The sequence below is a fragment of the Ornithodoros turicata genome, chromosome 10, assembly GCF_037126465.1.
Source record: "Ornithodoros turicata isolate Travis chromosome 10, ASM3712646v1, whole genome shotgun sequence".
In the NCBI taxonomy this organism is placed as follows: Eukaryota; Metazoa; Arthropoda; class Arachnida; order Ixodida; family Argasidae; genus Ornithodoros; species Ornithodoros turicata.
In genome coordinates this window covers 33,015,036-33,029,427 of record NC_088210.1, presented here as the reverse complement: position 1 = coordinate 33,029,427, position 14,392 = coordinate 33,015,036, and the positions used below count along the sequence as shown (strand labels likewise).

The 14,392-nt window shown below is 43.3% G+C and overlaps 1 protein-coding gene across 4 annotated transcripts in view; it reads left to right on the top strand.

The window, feature by feature from the left end:
- Positions 1-14,392, top strand: part of LOC135369966 (protein O-mannosyl-transferase TMTC2-like) — a 236,376-nt gene that overhangs the window by 116,236 nt on the left and 105,748 nt on the right. For all 4 annotated transcript variants that reach the window (XM_064603584.1, XM_064603581.1, XM_064603583.1 and 1 more), the window contains one exon: positions 3,730-3,922. In XM_064603584.1, the coding sequence (XP_064459654.1) occupies positions 3,750-3,922 (173 nt within the window). In that variant the 5' untranslated portion in view covers positions 3,730-3,749. The remainder of the gene's footprint in view (positions 1-3,729; positions 3,923-14,392) is intronic.

Genomic DNA, 14,392 nt, shown 5'->3' with positions numbered 1-14,392 from the left:
ATATGCAGGCGGTGGGTATTTAACGATTTAGCAATAATTTGCGGGCGAGAGTGTTATTCAATACTGAACAAAATACTTCATTCGTGGTGTATACACACGTCGGAAACAGGCTGGATTGTCACGGAAAAGGCTGCTCTCGGGTGCTTGCAACAGTTGCAAGGCCTATATACCCTCTCTAGTTTCCGATTCAGGTCAAAGAAGGAGTAATGTCGTAACAATGTTACTTAATAAGAGTGTCGAATGGAGTTTAACAGGTTGATTCACAAAAATCAGTCATTAATCGTCTCTGTAAGGAACGAAACAGACTTGTCACGTCCAGATTTTCCAAAGTTTCATGTTACACTCCCGCCTTAGCGCAAGAAGACGTGCATATGATGGATAAGGACGAGGAATAACGTAAACAAAAAGTACAAGACTTGAAGGTAAAAAGAAAAACGTTGCTCATCAGTAAGAAGGACATAAAAACACCTCAGCGTTACCTGAACGCGAACGAATATTTTTTTTTTCTCCGGCGGTGGAGAGACAGTCGGGAGCTAGGCAACCACTATACTTTCATGCTACTTACAACCGCATCCTTTCCCCCTTCTTTTCCAGAATACCTGCCGAAACGACCCAAATAATGATAATAATAAAGTTACTTCCACGTGCAGGAACGCGAAACCGAAACCGAAACAAAAAAGAAAAAGGAAAAGTGGCAGACGAAACCTGTACTTCTGCGGCGTATAATTGTAGCCTTGCCGCGCAACTCCCCCTCTTGGCGAAGATGCGAAACTTCGTAATTTACGAAACTCCAGGAAGTTTCTTTTTTTTCTGTTTTTGTGTATATATATTTTGCTATCACTTCCCGAAGTATTCATTTTGGATCCCTCTGTCCGACGCGAGCTTTCGCTGAAATAGCGCTCGCTCGCCTGCGTTCTGAAATTATGAGAGACGCAGACGACGCGAAATAGCAAGCAGACGACATAAACAGAACAGCTCAGAGGGCGCACGCTACGCGAAGTGCTTCGTCCTTTTACGATCGGCAGAGGCGTTCTTTGCATCCTGTGTCTTCATATTTTTCTTCACCGGTGTGATTGTAAGCTGCGTCCATGTGCTTTTGAGTTGGGTGTTCGTCTGTTACTGTGCTTCTAAGGCGATATGGTGTCGGCAGCTGGAAACGTACGACGTGTCAGAACGTTGCCGACACAGAGAGCTGACGACAAAAAAGGGCTGTGACACTGCGGGATTGCGTTGAACGGACGTGTAAAAGATATAGTGCGCAGAAAATTACACCCGCGGATTCAGAAGCTTACTTTGTCGCGAAGAAAGAGAGCACTAGGGTTAGAGAGCACATTTTAGCAACGCCCCCTGGAGGCAAAATGAACACTTCACATGTGCAGCAACTGTGTCCATGAGCGGCGTACAGACGGAGAGAGCACAGCAGGAAAGAGTGTGTGTGTGTGTGGGGGGGGGGGTTAATGTGCGTCCTGGGCCGACTTCAGGTGGAATTGTGCCGACATTCGTCTTGAAAGTCTGCCGGAAAACCCAGGGAAAACCTCGGAAAGCACAGCCGGTGCTGAGATTCGAAGCCGTGTCACCTCTCAGTTAAGGCATGGAACGCGATCAATCATCCTATCCACTACGTCACGCGAGCTGGTCCAAGATAATCTACGTAATGGATCTCAAATGAAACACAAATTGATCAAAGTAGCTTTTGAGTGGCACACTATACGTTGGATGACGTCATATCCGCTAATAATTGAAATAAGAATTGTCATTTGGTCCAGTTCTTCGCTTCTTCGATAAATCGTGAAAATTAGGGGGTGGGAAAAAACGTTGTGCTCTATTTATAGTAGCCTATACTGATTGCTAAGCCTCGTCCGTACCCGGCTTTGCGTAGTTTCGTATCAGGAGAAACTTTAGAAATATTTATATAAAGCGTGGCAAAATATTTATTTTGCCGCGCTTTTACAATTTTAATACGTAATATGCTCTTCCGCTCTTGCACCTGTAGTAAATATGCTTTCTAGAATTAATTAATTTCAAAGAGTCACCGCTACCCGACAGTTTAGGGAAATTTCGGAAAAGTGTATTGGCCATGCTATTAGAAATAGCATATTTCATATTTACTATTTACTATTTAATATTTAATATTTCATAATTTACTGAAATTAATCTGGAAGTCGAAAATTTTGACCCAATTTTTTTATATCCCATGCATCGTTGGCGAAAGTTCCAGCGATTGTTTTCTGTTTTTCTTCTGGTTTTTATTGTTTTTTTGTGTTGTTTTTTTTTCTACGCAGCGGTAGAAATACCTTAACTTTGCGTTGGGAAATCCTGTGTATGCATAAATAAATATTGCTACATAAAACAGCACGCTTGCCGAGGGGCGGTCAAATTACAAGGCAGACTCACTACCCCAGGGGAAAAAAATAAAAAATTTGATCCCAAATGTACTCTGGAAACTATTTCGTAGGAAACGCCTGCAGTTCCTCGTACTAAAATTATATGCGCGTGTGGAGAGTTCATCAGTTACGCATGTCCATATTTCTACGAGGAATCGCTGTGGCTTTGCCGTTCAATTGCGCGCAATACAAAGCCCCGGCTTTGTTCGCTGATTGCCCGGTGTTGGAGTCTCCCAGTCTGAGTGCTTCTTCCAAAGGAGGAGATTATCGTCGGGATTAGGGCAGAGAGATCACCAGCGAGAGATTACAGGAGGAAGATTATCAGCATCACACCTACGGTAATTTGCTTTCGCCCCAGCACCCGAAGAAAATTGCTCGCGAGGTGTCGCTCTGTCTCCTCTCTTCACGGTTGTATTTATAGCTTGGCTTGGCTTGGCTTGGCTTGCCGTGAGTACAGGTGATAGATACACAGTGGGATTAAAGCGACGCGGCAGTATTTTGTCTGGAAATAAAAGTTGAAATCGTTTGGCATGGTTTTATGATAGCTCGAATGAACATTGTTCACGTTGAGTAGACAGTAGAGAAAGCTGAAGAAGGAGATATGGGTCTGGTCTGGTTGGCGTCACGCAACACTCTTACATTATTTTCAAATTATTACAAGTATCACCTGTACCCTTGCTGTCTTCTGTTCCTTCTGCGTGACTTGAGACATTTGCGAGTGGCTGCTTGTTTATTGGTTCCAAGCTTCAAGGGTACTCTCTGCCAATAATAATACTAACAACAACAACAATAATAATAATAATAATAATAATAATTCGGGGCTTTACGTCGCGAGACAACTTCGATCCTCTCTGCCAGCACCAACAGGGGCCAACAGGTATCACGATTATTTAGTTCTTGTTGTTTTACCATGTACATTTAGACGCACATGAAAAAAAAAAAAAAAAACGTGTTCTCTAGTCTACCTCCTATCCACTTATCCCTTGCACGTTCTCAAATCGCGCAAAAATCTTTGACTAACATTTCTTAATTTTGAATTAGAAGCAGCAAACAAAATAATCATATCCGCTAAAGAAACCAAACGGCGCAGTGACAAATAACGAAACAAAATTGCCATTTCCGATGTGACGTTCTTCAGAAAAATTGATACAGAAACACCTCGATAAAAATCAAACGTGCTGTCTCTCTGCTCGACGATAAAAACACCAAGATGACGCGCGGAGAACTTGCCTTCGATGTATTTTTTTATTTGTTTATCGAAAAATACTTCCCGAGAGTAGCACCTTCCCTTTCTCCAAAATCACAACCCTCCCCTCAACGTCACTCTTTTTTTTCCTCTTTCCAGACGCTCTGATTGGTGGAGTCATGACGGCGCGCGGTGCGCGTGCGCAGGCTCGCCGAGAGCCCGCGGGCCACCAGACACGTTCGAGCCGCAAACTCACCGACATGGAGTACTACGGTTCTGTTGCACTTGTTTCTGGATTGGCTTGTCTGCTCTATTGGAACACACTGGATGCCGACTTCGCATACGATGACAGGTAAGTCGTGTCCCAAATGCTTTCCAGAACTGTCCAACTTTTGCCAGTGTTAATTGATATCGATTGGCTTTCGCGGCGGCGCCGATCCCCTCTCGTCTGCTAAGAAGCAGACGGCGAATTGTTTTGCCGCGAAGTACAACGCCGTTCTGAGACCTACCCGCTCGGTGAGCGAAGTTAAAAATTAGTCTTTCGGAAGTGTTTTGCGGTGCGTCGAAGTATTTCTATTCGGAGGTTTGTTTTTTCGATGAGGCTCTCAGTTGGTGTCTGCATGTAAACAAACCGCAGTGGCCGCAGATGACTTGTGACGTGCTGTCGTCTGCAATCGTTCCTCCGATGGCTTGTGACGTGCTGTCGTCTGCAATCGTTTCTCCCGCTCACTATACTTTTTCAACTTTAGTTTGTATGTCATTCTGGGTAAAATTGACTAGTCTGTGACCTAATTGTGTGATGAGAATGAATTTACAATTACCGGTCGCACATAACGCATAAATTGCAATCGCATGTGGCATACTTCGAACAATTTCAACCAGACCCGGCTTAAATCGCATTTGCTTTTCACATCCCTGTGGATTGTCTTTGAGCTGTGTCAACAGCTGTTTCTGCTTCGCTGAGTTAATCTCGGGGATTGCTGAGGATCCGTTGCGCTTCGATTTCTCTTTTCCGATCTACAGGGAAGGGGAGTACTGGGATAAGGAAAGTTCAAGTGAGAGAGAAACAGCCGAGAAACCGGAAATTTGGCTCAAAAGCTTCGTTCAATCCGATAGGTGCAATGGGACGGAAAAGTCGTTGCAAATCCTCGGCCTATATTTTTCCCCAACGTTTCAGAGCACGATTCCAAACTTTATTGGTGGAGTTTGAACGTGGTTTATGTGCTTTGGAAATTTACAGTGCTGACGATCATACAACCTAAGAATACGTTTCTACACATTTGCTACTCAGTGCATATCTCAAACGGTTTGGACATGTAACATGTTATCTGCGAGCGCTGACATTTTCATATGCATTTGTACGTGCGATTGGCGATTACATATACTTGATTATCTTTTTGTTGTTGTTGGTTTATGTTGTCTGTGCGTGTGTGTCGTAGTCACCTGAAGTTGAATAGAATAATTATTTCACATGCCATATTCGAGGTTTGTCCATACGGGGTCACCTGCGACAATAATTCTAGTCACGCGTCAACCTCAGTAGGGTTCTTTGGTCGCGTAATTGTGTTGACATGATCACAACAGCTCTTCTTCTAATAGTAAACAATGTGACGGATCATTTTCTTCTTTCTTTCTTTTTTGCCCGGAATCATTCGTGACGTTTTTCGTTTCATCCGCGAAACACACTCAAACAACTACTTTAAATCAGGGCTGTTAGGTTTCCGATAACATATCCGTTCATATGGCAAGAAGAAAAAGAAATACATGAATTACGATGGCATGCGTTTCATATGGCAACCTCTCCGTTAAGATATTTTCCAAGTTAAAAGACAGGCGAAGAAGTTCTCCCAATAACGACGAAATGTGTGGTGCGACTATAAGCAGGGTCTGATTTTTTCGGGTTAAACCCGATTGTTCCCTCCCGAATCAGTTCCGCACTAATTCGGGTTAAACCCGCGATTTCTCACTGATTCCTATAATCACGTATTATTACCTTGTATATCACGTCCAAGATTTAGTAGCAATCTGTGCACATGTCTGATGAAAATATTATCTGAGTGCATCAATAAACTATGGGAAGCACATCTAACGTTAGATTATGTGGTATTTGTGACTATAAATCGCGAGGAACGCATGTTTGACCAATATGTGCTCCTCCAACTATACGCGCCGCATGCTGGGCAGACAAAAAAAAAAAAAAAGAAATGTCACCCGATAACACTCGATTGAATCCGGTAAGGACATTTAACCCGAAGTAGTCGGACTCTAACTATAAGGTATCTCATATTCAGGCCGCCTTGTAACTGGCATGGGGACTATTAATTGGGCCTATGTCGCTGCTGCTAACCGGGACTACAGCGGAACCGAACCCGAAAACCGCTTGGAACCAAAACTTTTTCAAGACCCGTAACCGCAATTCACCATCGGCAATTAACCGAAACCGCAACCTGAACCGAAAAATATGATTTCGCGGTTACCGGTTCATATGAATCGGAGCCAGCCCTGAACGCGAACGACCTCGGATGTGATATTTGTTTTGCTTTGCAACTCTGATTAGTGGTCTAGTACGTGCTTCTGTTATTTATTTATTTATTTATTTATATAGTTCTAGTCGATCTCTTCGTCATGTGTTTTTCATTCAGAAGACAACGTACCATGTTATGCGCTTGGAACCATAATGGGACGACATACGCTTCGTATGAAATGCATTGCGTGCGTCGCTTGTGAGTTATGAACCGTATTATTGTGATCATTTAAGATACGGAAGCACTGCACGTTGAACAAGAGAGAAACTGATGTTCTGAGGCTGGAACAACATAGAAGGGACAGATACAAACAAAGCCTCAAATTGCCAAAGAAATCAACGATGAAAGATGACGCACCCCGAAAGTCGCTGGAGGGGCGTGTTGGCTTAGCTCAATTGGTAGATCCCTGGACCGGTAATCCAGAAGATGTGGGTTCGACCCCTACAGCTGGCTAACCTTTTCAGTGACTTTCATCTTTCATCATTGCACGTTGTTTGTTTCTGCTCAGTGAGCGGAAGTCATCCCCATATCATCGTCATCATGTATCTCTCTCTCTCTTGTTTCCATATCTGTTTGCTTAACCGCTGACCGCGCGCAGTTTTTCTTGCCATTGTATCTTTTTACGGCACGAGAGAAATGAATGTGCGCGAGATAATAGAGACCGCAACAAACTGTTTCACGGCGAATATCGCAAGCGGCCTAAGTGCGTCGAAAAAAGGGTAAATTACCTCTAAAATGTAATTAAATTACATTACTCATTACTCCAGTTAGCATTTAATTAAATTACATTACTCATTACTCCAGTTAGCATTTAATTAAATTACATTACTCATTACTGCAATTGAAATGTAATGAAATTACATTACAATTACTACGAAAAAGTAATGACATTACAAAGTCATTACTGCGAGTTTAATCGCAATGATATTGAGGATGTGGAAATTCATTGTCAGACAACACTAAGTTACAAAAAGAAGACACATTTTATTCTGTGCCGATTGAGTGCGTCACCGTTTATAGTGGGCGTTGGAATTCTTTTAACTCACCAGTGGGCAACTCTCTTTCTGCCAAGTGCCAGCACAGAACAAAGAGTCGATTCTTTTGTAAAAAGTAATGAGTAATATCATTAAAATTACTGCCAAAATGTAATTAAATTACATTACAAATTACATAATAGCAAAAGTAATTTATTACTGTAATTTCATTACAGTAATGACATTACTACCCAGGTATGTTCGACATGGCAGACGGCACTGCACCACCCTTTCGGAGCACAACAGATATAAATAGGTTCATTTTCACCCGTTTGCACTTTGTAGCTCATTTTGCGACATTCACGCAGCCTGCAAATACCATCCTAGAGAAAACCGAAAAAAAAAAAAACCTGTTCAACTGTTTGGTTACCGGTAACCGCAAATATTAGAGAGTTTTAGCAGAACGTTGATAACGTGGCTTGCGTCGAACCATATCAACCGGAACCAATCAGTGGATAAGATTCTGAGTCACGCACCATGGCGATTGGTTCCGATAGGCACGATAACCTTATCAACGGTATACTAAAACTCACTATTAAAACGGCAAATCCCGTATCCGAAACCGTTTTCAGGGTTCTGACACTGAACCGTAACCGTAACTGAACCGATATTCATTTCGATTTCAATCCCTGACTGCTAACTAATTGCGTAAAAAGCGAGGGGCTATGTTTAAGTTTTTCCTCGCAATTTATTTATTTATTTTATTTTTAATGTTTTTTTTTCTTTCTTTTTTTTTTTGTCAGCTCGCTTCATTTGCTATCGATTTGTTTTCCTTATTCGGAATTTTAAAGGTCTGTTGGTGGTGCTGGTGGTGCTGGTCATGGAACTGCTTGACGTAGTCGGGCAACGTCACTGCTATCTCAAGGGGGGGCGGGGGGGCGTATCGTACGTCCTGGGCCGACTTCACAGAGAACGGTGCCAACATTTGTCTCACGGGTGTCTGAGGAAAGCCCAGGGATAACACGCAGACAGCACACGTCCGGCGGCCAGATTTGAACCCAGGTCACCTCCCAAAAATATGTTGTTAACGTCATATTTTACGGTGCAGGCGTGTAGCCAATGAGCATCGACTCTATTTGGTGCATGCGTAACAGATAGCGTTGGTAACGTTGCCAGAGACAGGGGCGCCGCCAGGATTTTTTTCGGCGGGGGGGGGGGGGGGCAGAATGTTTGGGGTCGTGGCTCGTCAACTGTGCCCGCAACTACATTGTCTTTGCTCAGAAATTCTACGTTTCTGGAAGCCAGGGGAGCAACGCCCCCCCCTCCTTGCCCCCCCCCCCCCGTGACGGCGCCCATGGAACAGAGATATCACAATAGGTCTTTCTCCGAGCGCTTGCATGATGAACACGGAGGAAGGTGAACCCCTTTCTCGTCCCATTGTTAGCCTCAGTAGCGCGGTTTTCGCGTCGGGAACAAGAAGACGCTAAAATTACAAGGCGCACACACGTTGCCATGGGAACGCTGATTAAAACGACCGTGACGAGGCTCCGGCTAATTTGCTTTCCAAGCTCCGAATACTCCTGCCATTACATTTATGCGCGTATACTCTTTATCGGCACGAGTCGTCATTAGTATCTGAGGTCAAGAGAGAGCAAAACATCTTGGATTGTTCTTCACAATGCCAGGAAGAGACCGCAGGAAGAATGTCCGGTAGAGGGGGGGTCAGGAAGATCCACTTAGGGTCTCGGGAAGAAAGCTCTCAAATTGAACGAGATTTCTTTGAGGCGTGCGAAACGCCTGTTCTTGGTTATGTACTCGGCAAGTTGATGTAGTATTTTAATCGTTTAATATAACTTTGTGTGTGTGTGTGTGTTGATACTTGGAACTGTTTTATTTTGCGAAGCTGAAATTGGTTGCATTAATCATACTGTGCCTTAATATTTTTAATTTGATAGTAAAATTGCGGTAAAACGGCTGGTGGCGACGTCTGGTGGGAAAATATCCCCAATTTGTCGAGCACGGTGATCTATGTTCTCTACTGGCTTGCTTGCTCCCTACGTATAGCCGACATGCGCATGCAATGTTGTTTTACGCCGAGTTGGTGGCGACTTCGACACAGTGTTGGCCGTAATTTTCAATTTTAATTTTCTAAAAATCTATCAGCGCAGTTTTGGACGAAAATTTTAAACTTTGAGTTTCTGATGGCTGAGGCTATGGAATAGATGATTTTTCTGAGATTGCAACTCTACTGCTCTGCAGTACATATAAGTCGGTTGGCATTGCAATACCTGGCATTGCAATACCAGAACCGGACACGCATATGTGGTTCCTTGATTGATTGATTGATTGATTTTATTGATTGGTTCCTTCTTCTTGCTCATGCGAATATCTATACCAGGGTTTGTCGCATGAAATTCTGCGCATATTTCAATATCGAAATCGAACCAGAATTTCATAACCAGAAAGACGGCTCCGAAAAAGGGCATGCTCCAAACACTATATACACCCGCGGCGTTCAAAAACAACAACAATGCTTATGGCTCGAATAGACGAGGTATTATAACGCTGGGCCGCGGAATCACGTGACAACTTGGATCACGTGGGACCGTGAACAATGCTTTTTTGAAAGGGAGGCGTTGATGGTGCGAAGGTATGTAAGGAGTCCGCATTTTGAGTGGCAGATGCTAGGACGTCACGATCTGATGGATTCTTCGGCTGGATGGGGAGAGGGCTACGCACGGTGCCGGTTTCTGGTGAGGGGTTCGAGGATCGTATGGGATTTTCTTTGGAGTGCGCGCGTAATCGTCTGTCTGCGTTCAAGGATGGGTGGTAAAATTTTTACACCAGTGACGGAAGTCTCTATCTTTAGACTGCACTCTTAAAAATGAACTTCACCACGTAGCACGCTCCTAGCCAACCATCGTCCCGAATGACAACGTTCTCGACCCTGATTTGTTGAAAACGAGAGGCGGGGCCTATTCTGTGCCGTGCATAATATGCGCAAAATAGGCTCCGCCTCCCGTTTTCAGTAGTCATTCGTAGTAGTCGACGTATAGTCATTCGGGATGATGGTTGGCTAGGAGCGTGCTATGCGGTGAAGTTCATTTCTAAGAGAGTACACACGTTCAATGTCCTATATGACACCGCCTGATCCTACACTTTAAAAACAGAGCTTCACCGCATAGCACGTTCCTAGCCAGCCAATCACCATCATCCCGAATGACTATGTTTTCTGAATGACTACACCCTTAAAAATGAACTTCACCGCATAGCACGCTCTTAGCCAACCACAATCTCGAATGATATGGTTATCTGCCCTGATTTGTTGAAAAGGGAGGCGTACGCCTTTTTTGTGACACTTATGCTGTTCATAATTGTCACAGAAAAGGCGTACGCCTCCCGTTTTCAACAAATAAGGGAAGATAACGATATCATTCGACATGATGGTTGGCTAAGAGCGTGCTATGCGGTGAAGTTCATTTTTAAGGGTGTACGTTTGCTGAAAACGGGAGGCGTACGCTTTTTGGCGACACTTATGCACCCAAGCAGCGCAACACCTTGTCCTAATATTGGTCCAGTATTGGCAATAGAGGGCCAATATCGGGCCGGTATTGCCAATATTGGACCAATATTGGGCCAAGATGTTCTGCTGCTTGGGCAGTTATGTTAATTGTCACAAAAAAGAGGCTTACGCTCCACGCTTTCCACAAATGAAGAGCGATATTCGGTATCATTCCGTGCAATGGTTGGCCTTCACGGTGCTATGTGGTGAAGTTCTGTTCTGTCGCGTGTGGCCTTCAACGGCAAGCCTATTTTGACATACCCCACCCCACCCTCTCTGTTTGATGAGCGTACGCTGATGACCCTGATCATGTTAACCTGACGGTGCATTATTTAGTCGTCGAAAGCAGAAAACTATACACTCTTAAAAATGAACTTCACTGCACAGCACGCTCCTAGCCAACCTTTATGTCGAATGGTATCGTTATCTGACCTGATTCGCTGAAAACGGGGTTGGTACGCCTTTTTTTGTGACAATTATGAACTGCATAAGTGTCACAAAAAAGGCGTACGCCTCCCGTTTTCAACAAATCCGGGCAGAGAACGATATCATTCGAGATTATGATTGGCTAGGAGCATGCTATGCGGCGAAACTCATTTTTAAGAGTGTATGGTACGGCGTAAATAGCGTTTGCTATTATCCCCATTCTTTTTCTTTCAATCATCATCATCATCAACATTAGCGTTTGCTAGTCAAAGACTCGCATAGCACAGCGTTGAAATAAGCGATCCCCTTTTGAGCTGAAATAACCCACGTATAGCATACCAGGAACAGCGCGCTCTCCATGTATGGGTCACGCTCGGAATGTATATGCGTTCGCGGATATTTCATTTTTCCCGCCACTCCTATACACACGTGGTTCATGTGGAGTCGATATAGTACCTCCTTTGTGCCCGTGTGAGCGAAGAGGTCGTCGACCACACTTATCCATCGGGATGGGGGGATACTTTAGTGTTTGACCCGCGTACCCACATGACTCTTTACGCAAGAGACTCTTCAAAGGCCTCCCCTTTGTTGATCTTCCACGCGGACTTTAAAGTACAAAATCGAAAGAGGTCGACAAGAAAAGGCCCTCCATCCCTGTGTGTGTGTACGGAGTATTCTCCGTGCGGTCAGGATGGAGATGTTTCAATCTGACAGCTTGAGTGCACTGTTAATCTCTGTCGTGTTAGTAATTGTAGTAGGGTTAGTATTTGCCGGGAAAAAAACTGTTTTTAAAATATAGGTATGTGGTTTTTATTGTGGATTCCTGTAGTTATGAATTGTGGTACTGTCTGTGGATCTTCACGCATATTTGTTTGTTTGTTTTGTTCGTTTGTTTTGTTTTTTGTTGTTGTTTTTCTCTGTCACAGAGTCTGCGTAATCATCAGACTTGCTTTCTACTCTAACTTGTTACTTTTATCCTGTTTGCCTTCTCCTCCTCACTATCGAATCTTTTAGAAAAATGTATTTGATTATGGTGTTTTTTTTTTGTTTTTTTTTTTGCCAGTTGGAGACTTAATATGTCGAAATATGGACAATATTAGGATATTTGTGCCTCGGATCCATCTTGTGTAGTCACGGTAGCTAGGTTCTTCTTTTCTTATCGCATCTAATCTGACCTATACGTGATTTATTTTAATTTCCCGAAATTACGGAACCGGAAGTTTTTAATTTTGTCGATATTCGATAATATTCTAGAGTTGCACACTCTTAAAGATGAGTTTCACCGCATAGCACGCTCCTAGGCAACAATCATCTCGAATGATATCGTTATCTGCCCTGATTTGTTGAAAACGGGAGGCGTACGCCTTTTTTGTGACACTTATGCTGTTCATAATTGTCACAAAAAAGGCGTACGCCTCCCGTTTTCAACAAATAAGGGAAGATAACGATATCATTCGACATGATGGTTGGCTAAGAACGTGCTATGCGGTGAAGTTCATTTTTAAGAGTGTCTCAATCTGCCGTCTCATTGGACGGTTTTAGAATCAGTCAAAAAGTGAACCGGTGGAACAGAATGCGGCTATATTTATAAAAAAAGATGAAGAAGAAGATACAAGATGTTATCATCCTGCGTAATATTTTGCACCCCGTACTTTTTCGATTCCATGCAGCTTTGCTACTACAAGAAAAATTAATTATTTCCCCTCTGTTCTTGTTTGTCGCGCTTTTATTTTTCAATACTATATGTATATCCTCTATCTTTCTCTCTCTTTATACCGAGGGACGGTGATAATTGCGGTGGAATTTAAATTGGTGGGTAAGCGTAGCTTCCTTCTTGGCCCAGTAATTTCGTCATGGCGGCCCTCGGGCAAGGACAAGTCTTGGTTCCTGCTTTGCAATCGGGACGTGGTGGTCCTTATAGGGTACACACGTTCGAAAGTGTGATTTGACAGCAACGTCCCTCACGGAGATAACATGTTCATGTAAAATTGATTTTCGTAAATGATTCAGTTATAGCGTTGACAACAGTGGTGAGTAAACAGAAACCACTCCAGCAAGGAAATAAATATTGGTGATCAGCACTTTGGCATCCTTTTAAGGATGCCAAAGAGCGGGAGTGTTGGGGCGTTGCTACAATGTTATCACTCAGCAATAACCTTACGTCAGCCGCAAGTCACATGACTCACCACCTATATATTTCATGTCACCTTATCTCTGCACCCTACACTCTAAAAGCTTAACTTCACCGCATAGCACGCTCTGCGCCAACCATTGCCACGAATGATAGGGTTATCGCTTCCGATTCGAGGAGAGGAGAAGGCGTACGCCTTTCTGTGTCAAATATCACGTACCCAAATTGACACAAAAAGGCGTACGCCCCCCTCTCTCTTCGAATCAGAAGAGATAACCCTATCATTCGTGGCAATGTTTCGGCGCAGAGCGTGCTATGTGGTGAAGTTCAGTTTTTAGAGTGTAAGAAAAAAAAAGGAGTAGTTCTACTCCTTTTGCTGACTAAATGCATTGCCACAAAAAATAGTCCCTCTCGGGAGTAAATGCACGGGAGTAAATGAATGTCACAGAGTGGAGACTGCATTTCACGCGCTGTTGTAAGAGTACCAGGTACATATAATTCGTGTGCATGCGTGAAAATACTTTGAGTCAAACCGTCAGCCGTGATATATCGAGTGATATAAAATCTTGTGACATAGATAGGGTGACATAGATATAAGAAAGAAGTGATACCTGTTTATTACTCTGCGTGGGTGGAAAATTGCTAAATTGGCTGAATTATACAGCCTTATGCCATCAAATTGATCAAGAGCACATATTTACGTAGACTGTTGCAATCGGAAGACCATTTGCCAAGTTCAGTGACAAGTTGCAGTCCTGGGGAGTAAATGTCGGCGTTAGGGGACTAAAATAGGGAGTAATTGCAGTCTAGGGGATTAGAAGCTGCAATTACTCTCCATTTTACTCCTTTTTTTTTGTCTTTCTTGGAGTGTATATTTGATAAACCGTGCGTCATCGGAGACCAGCTTGAAGTCTCTCCTTACATTAAGGTAATTTGTTGTTATGATATATATATATATACGTAGATATATTTTCTTCAAACTGGCTATATGGCTGAGTTTCCACCGCCTATCGAATTTCTTTTCCCATTATCAAACGTTTTTCGCTGATGCCGTTCGTTTCAAAGTTTGAGAAATGGTCACGGAGCGTCGCTTTTATTCACCCGTCCCATCCATCTTGTAGCTCTAGAAGCGTATTTATATTCATTTGCGATTCAAAATCGCCCTCTCGCTTTCTTATCATATTTATATCCTGCTTTCTATTTT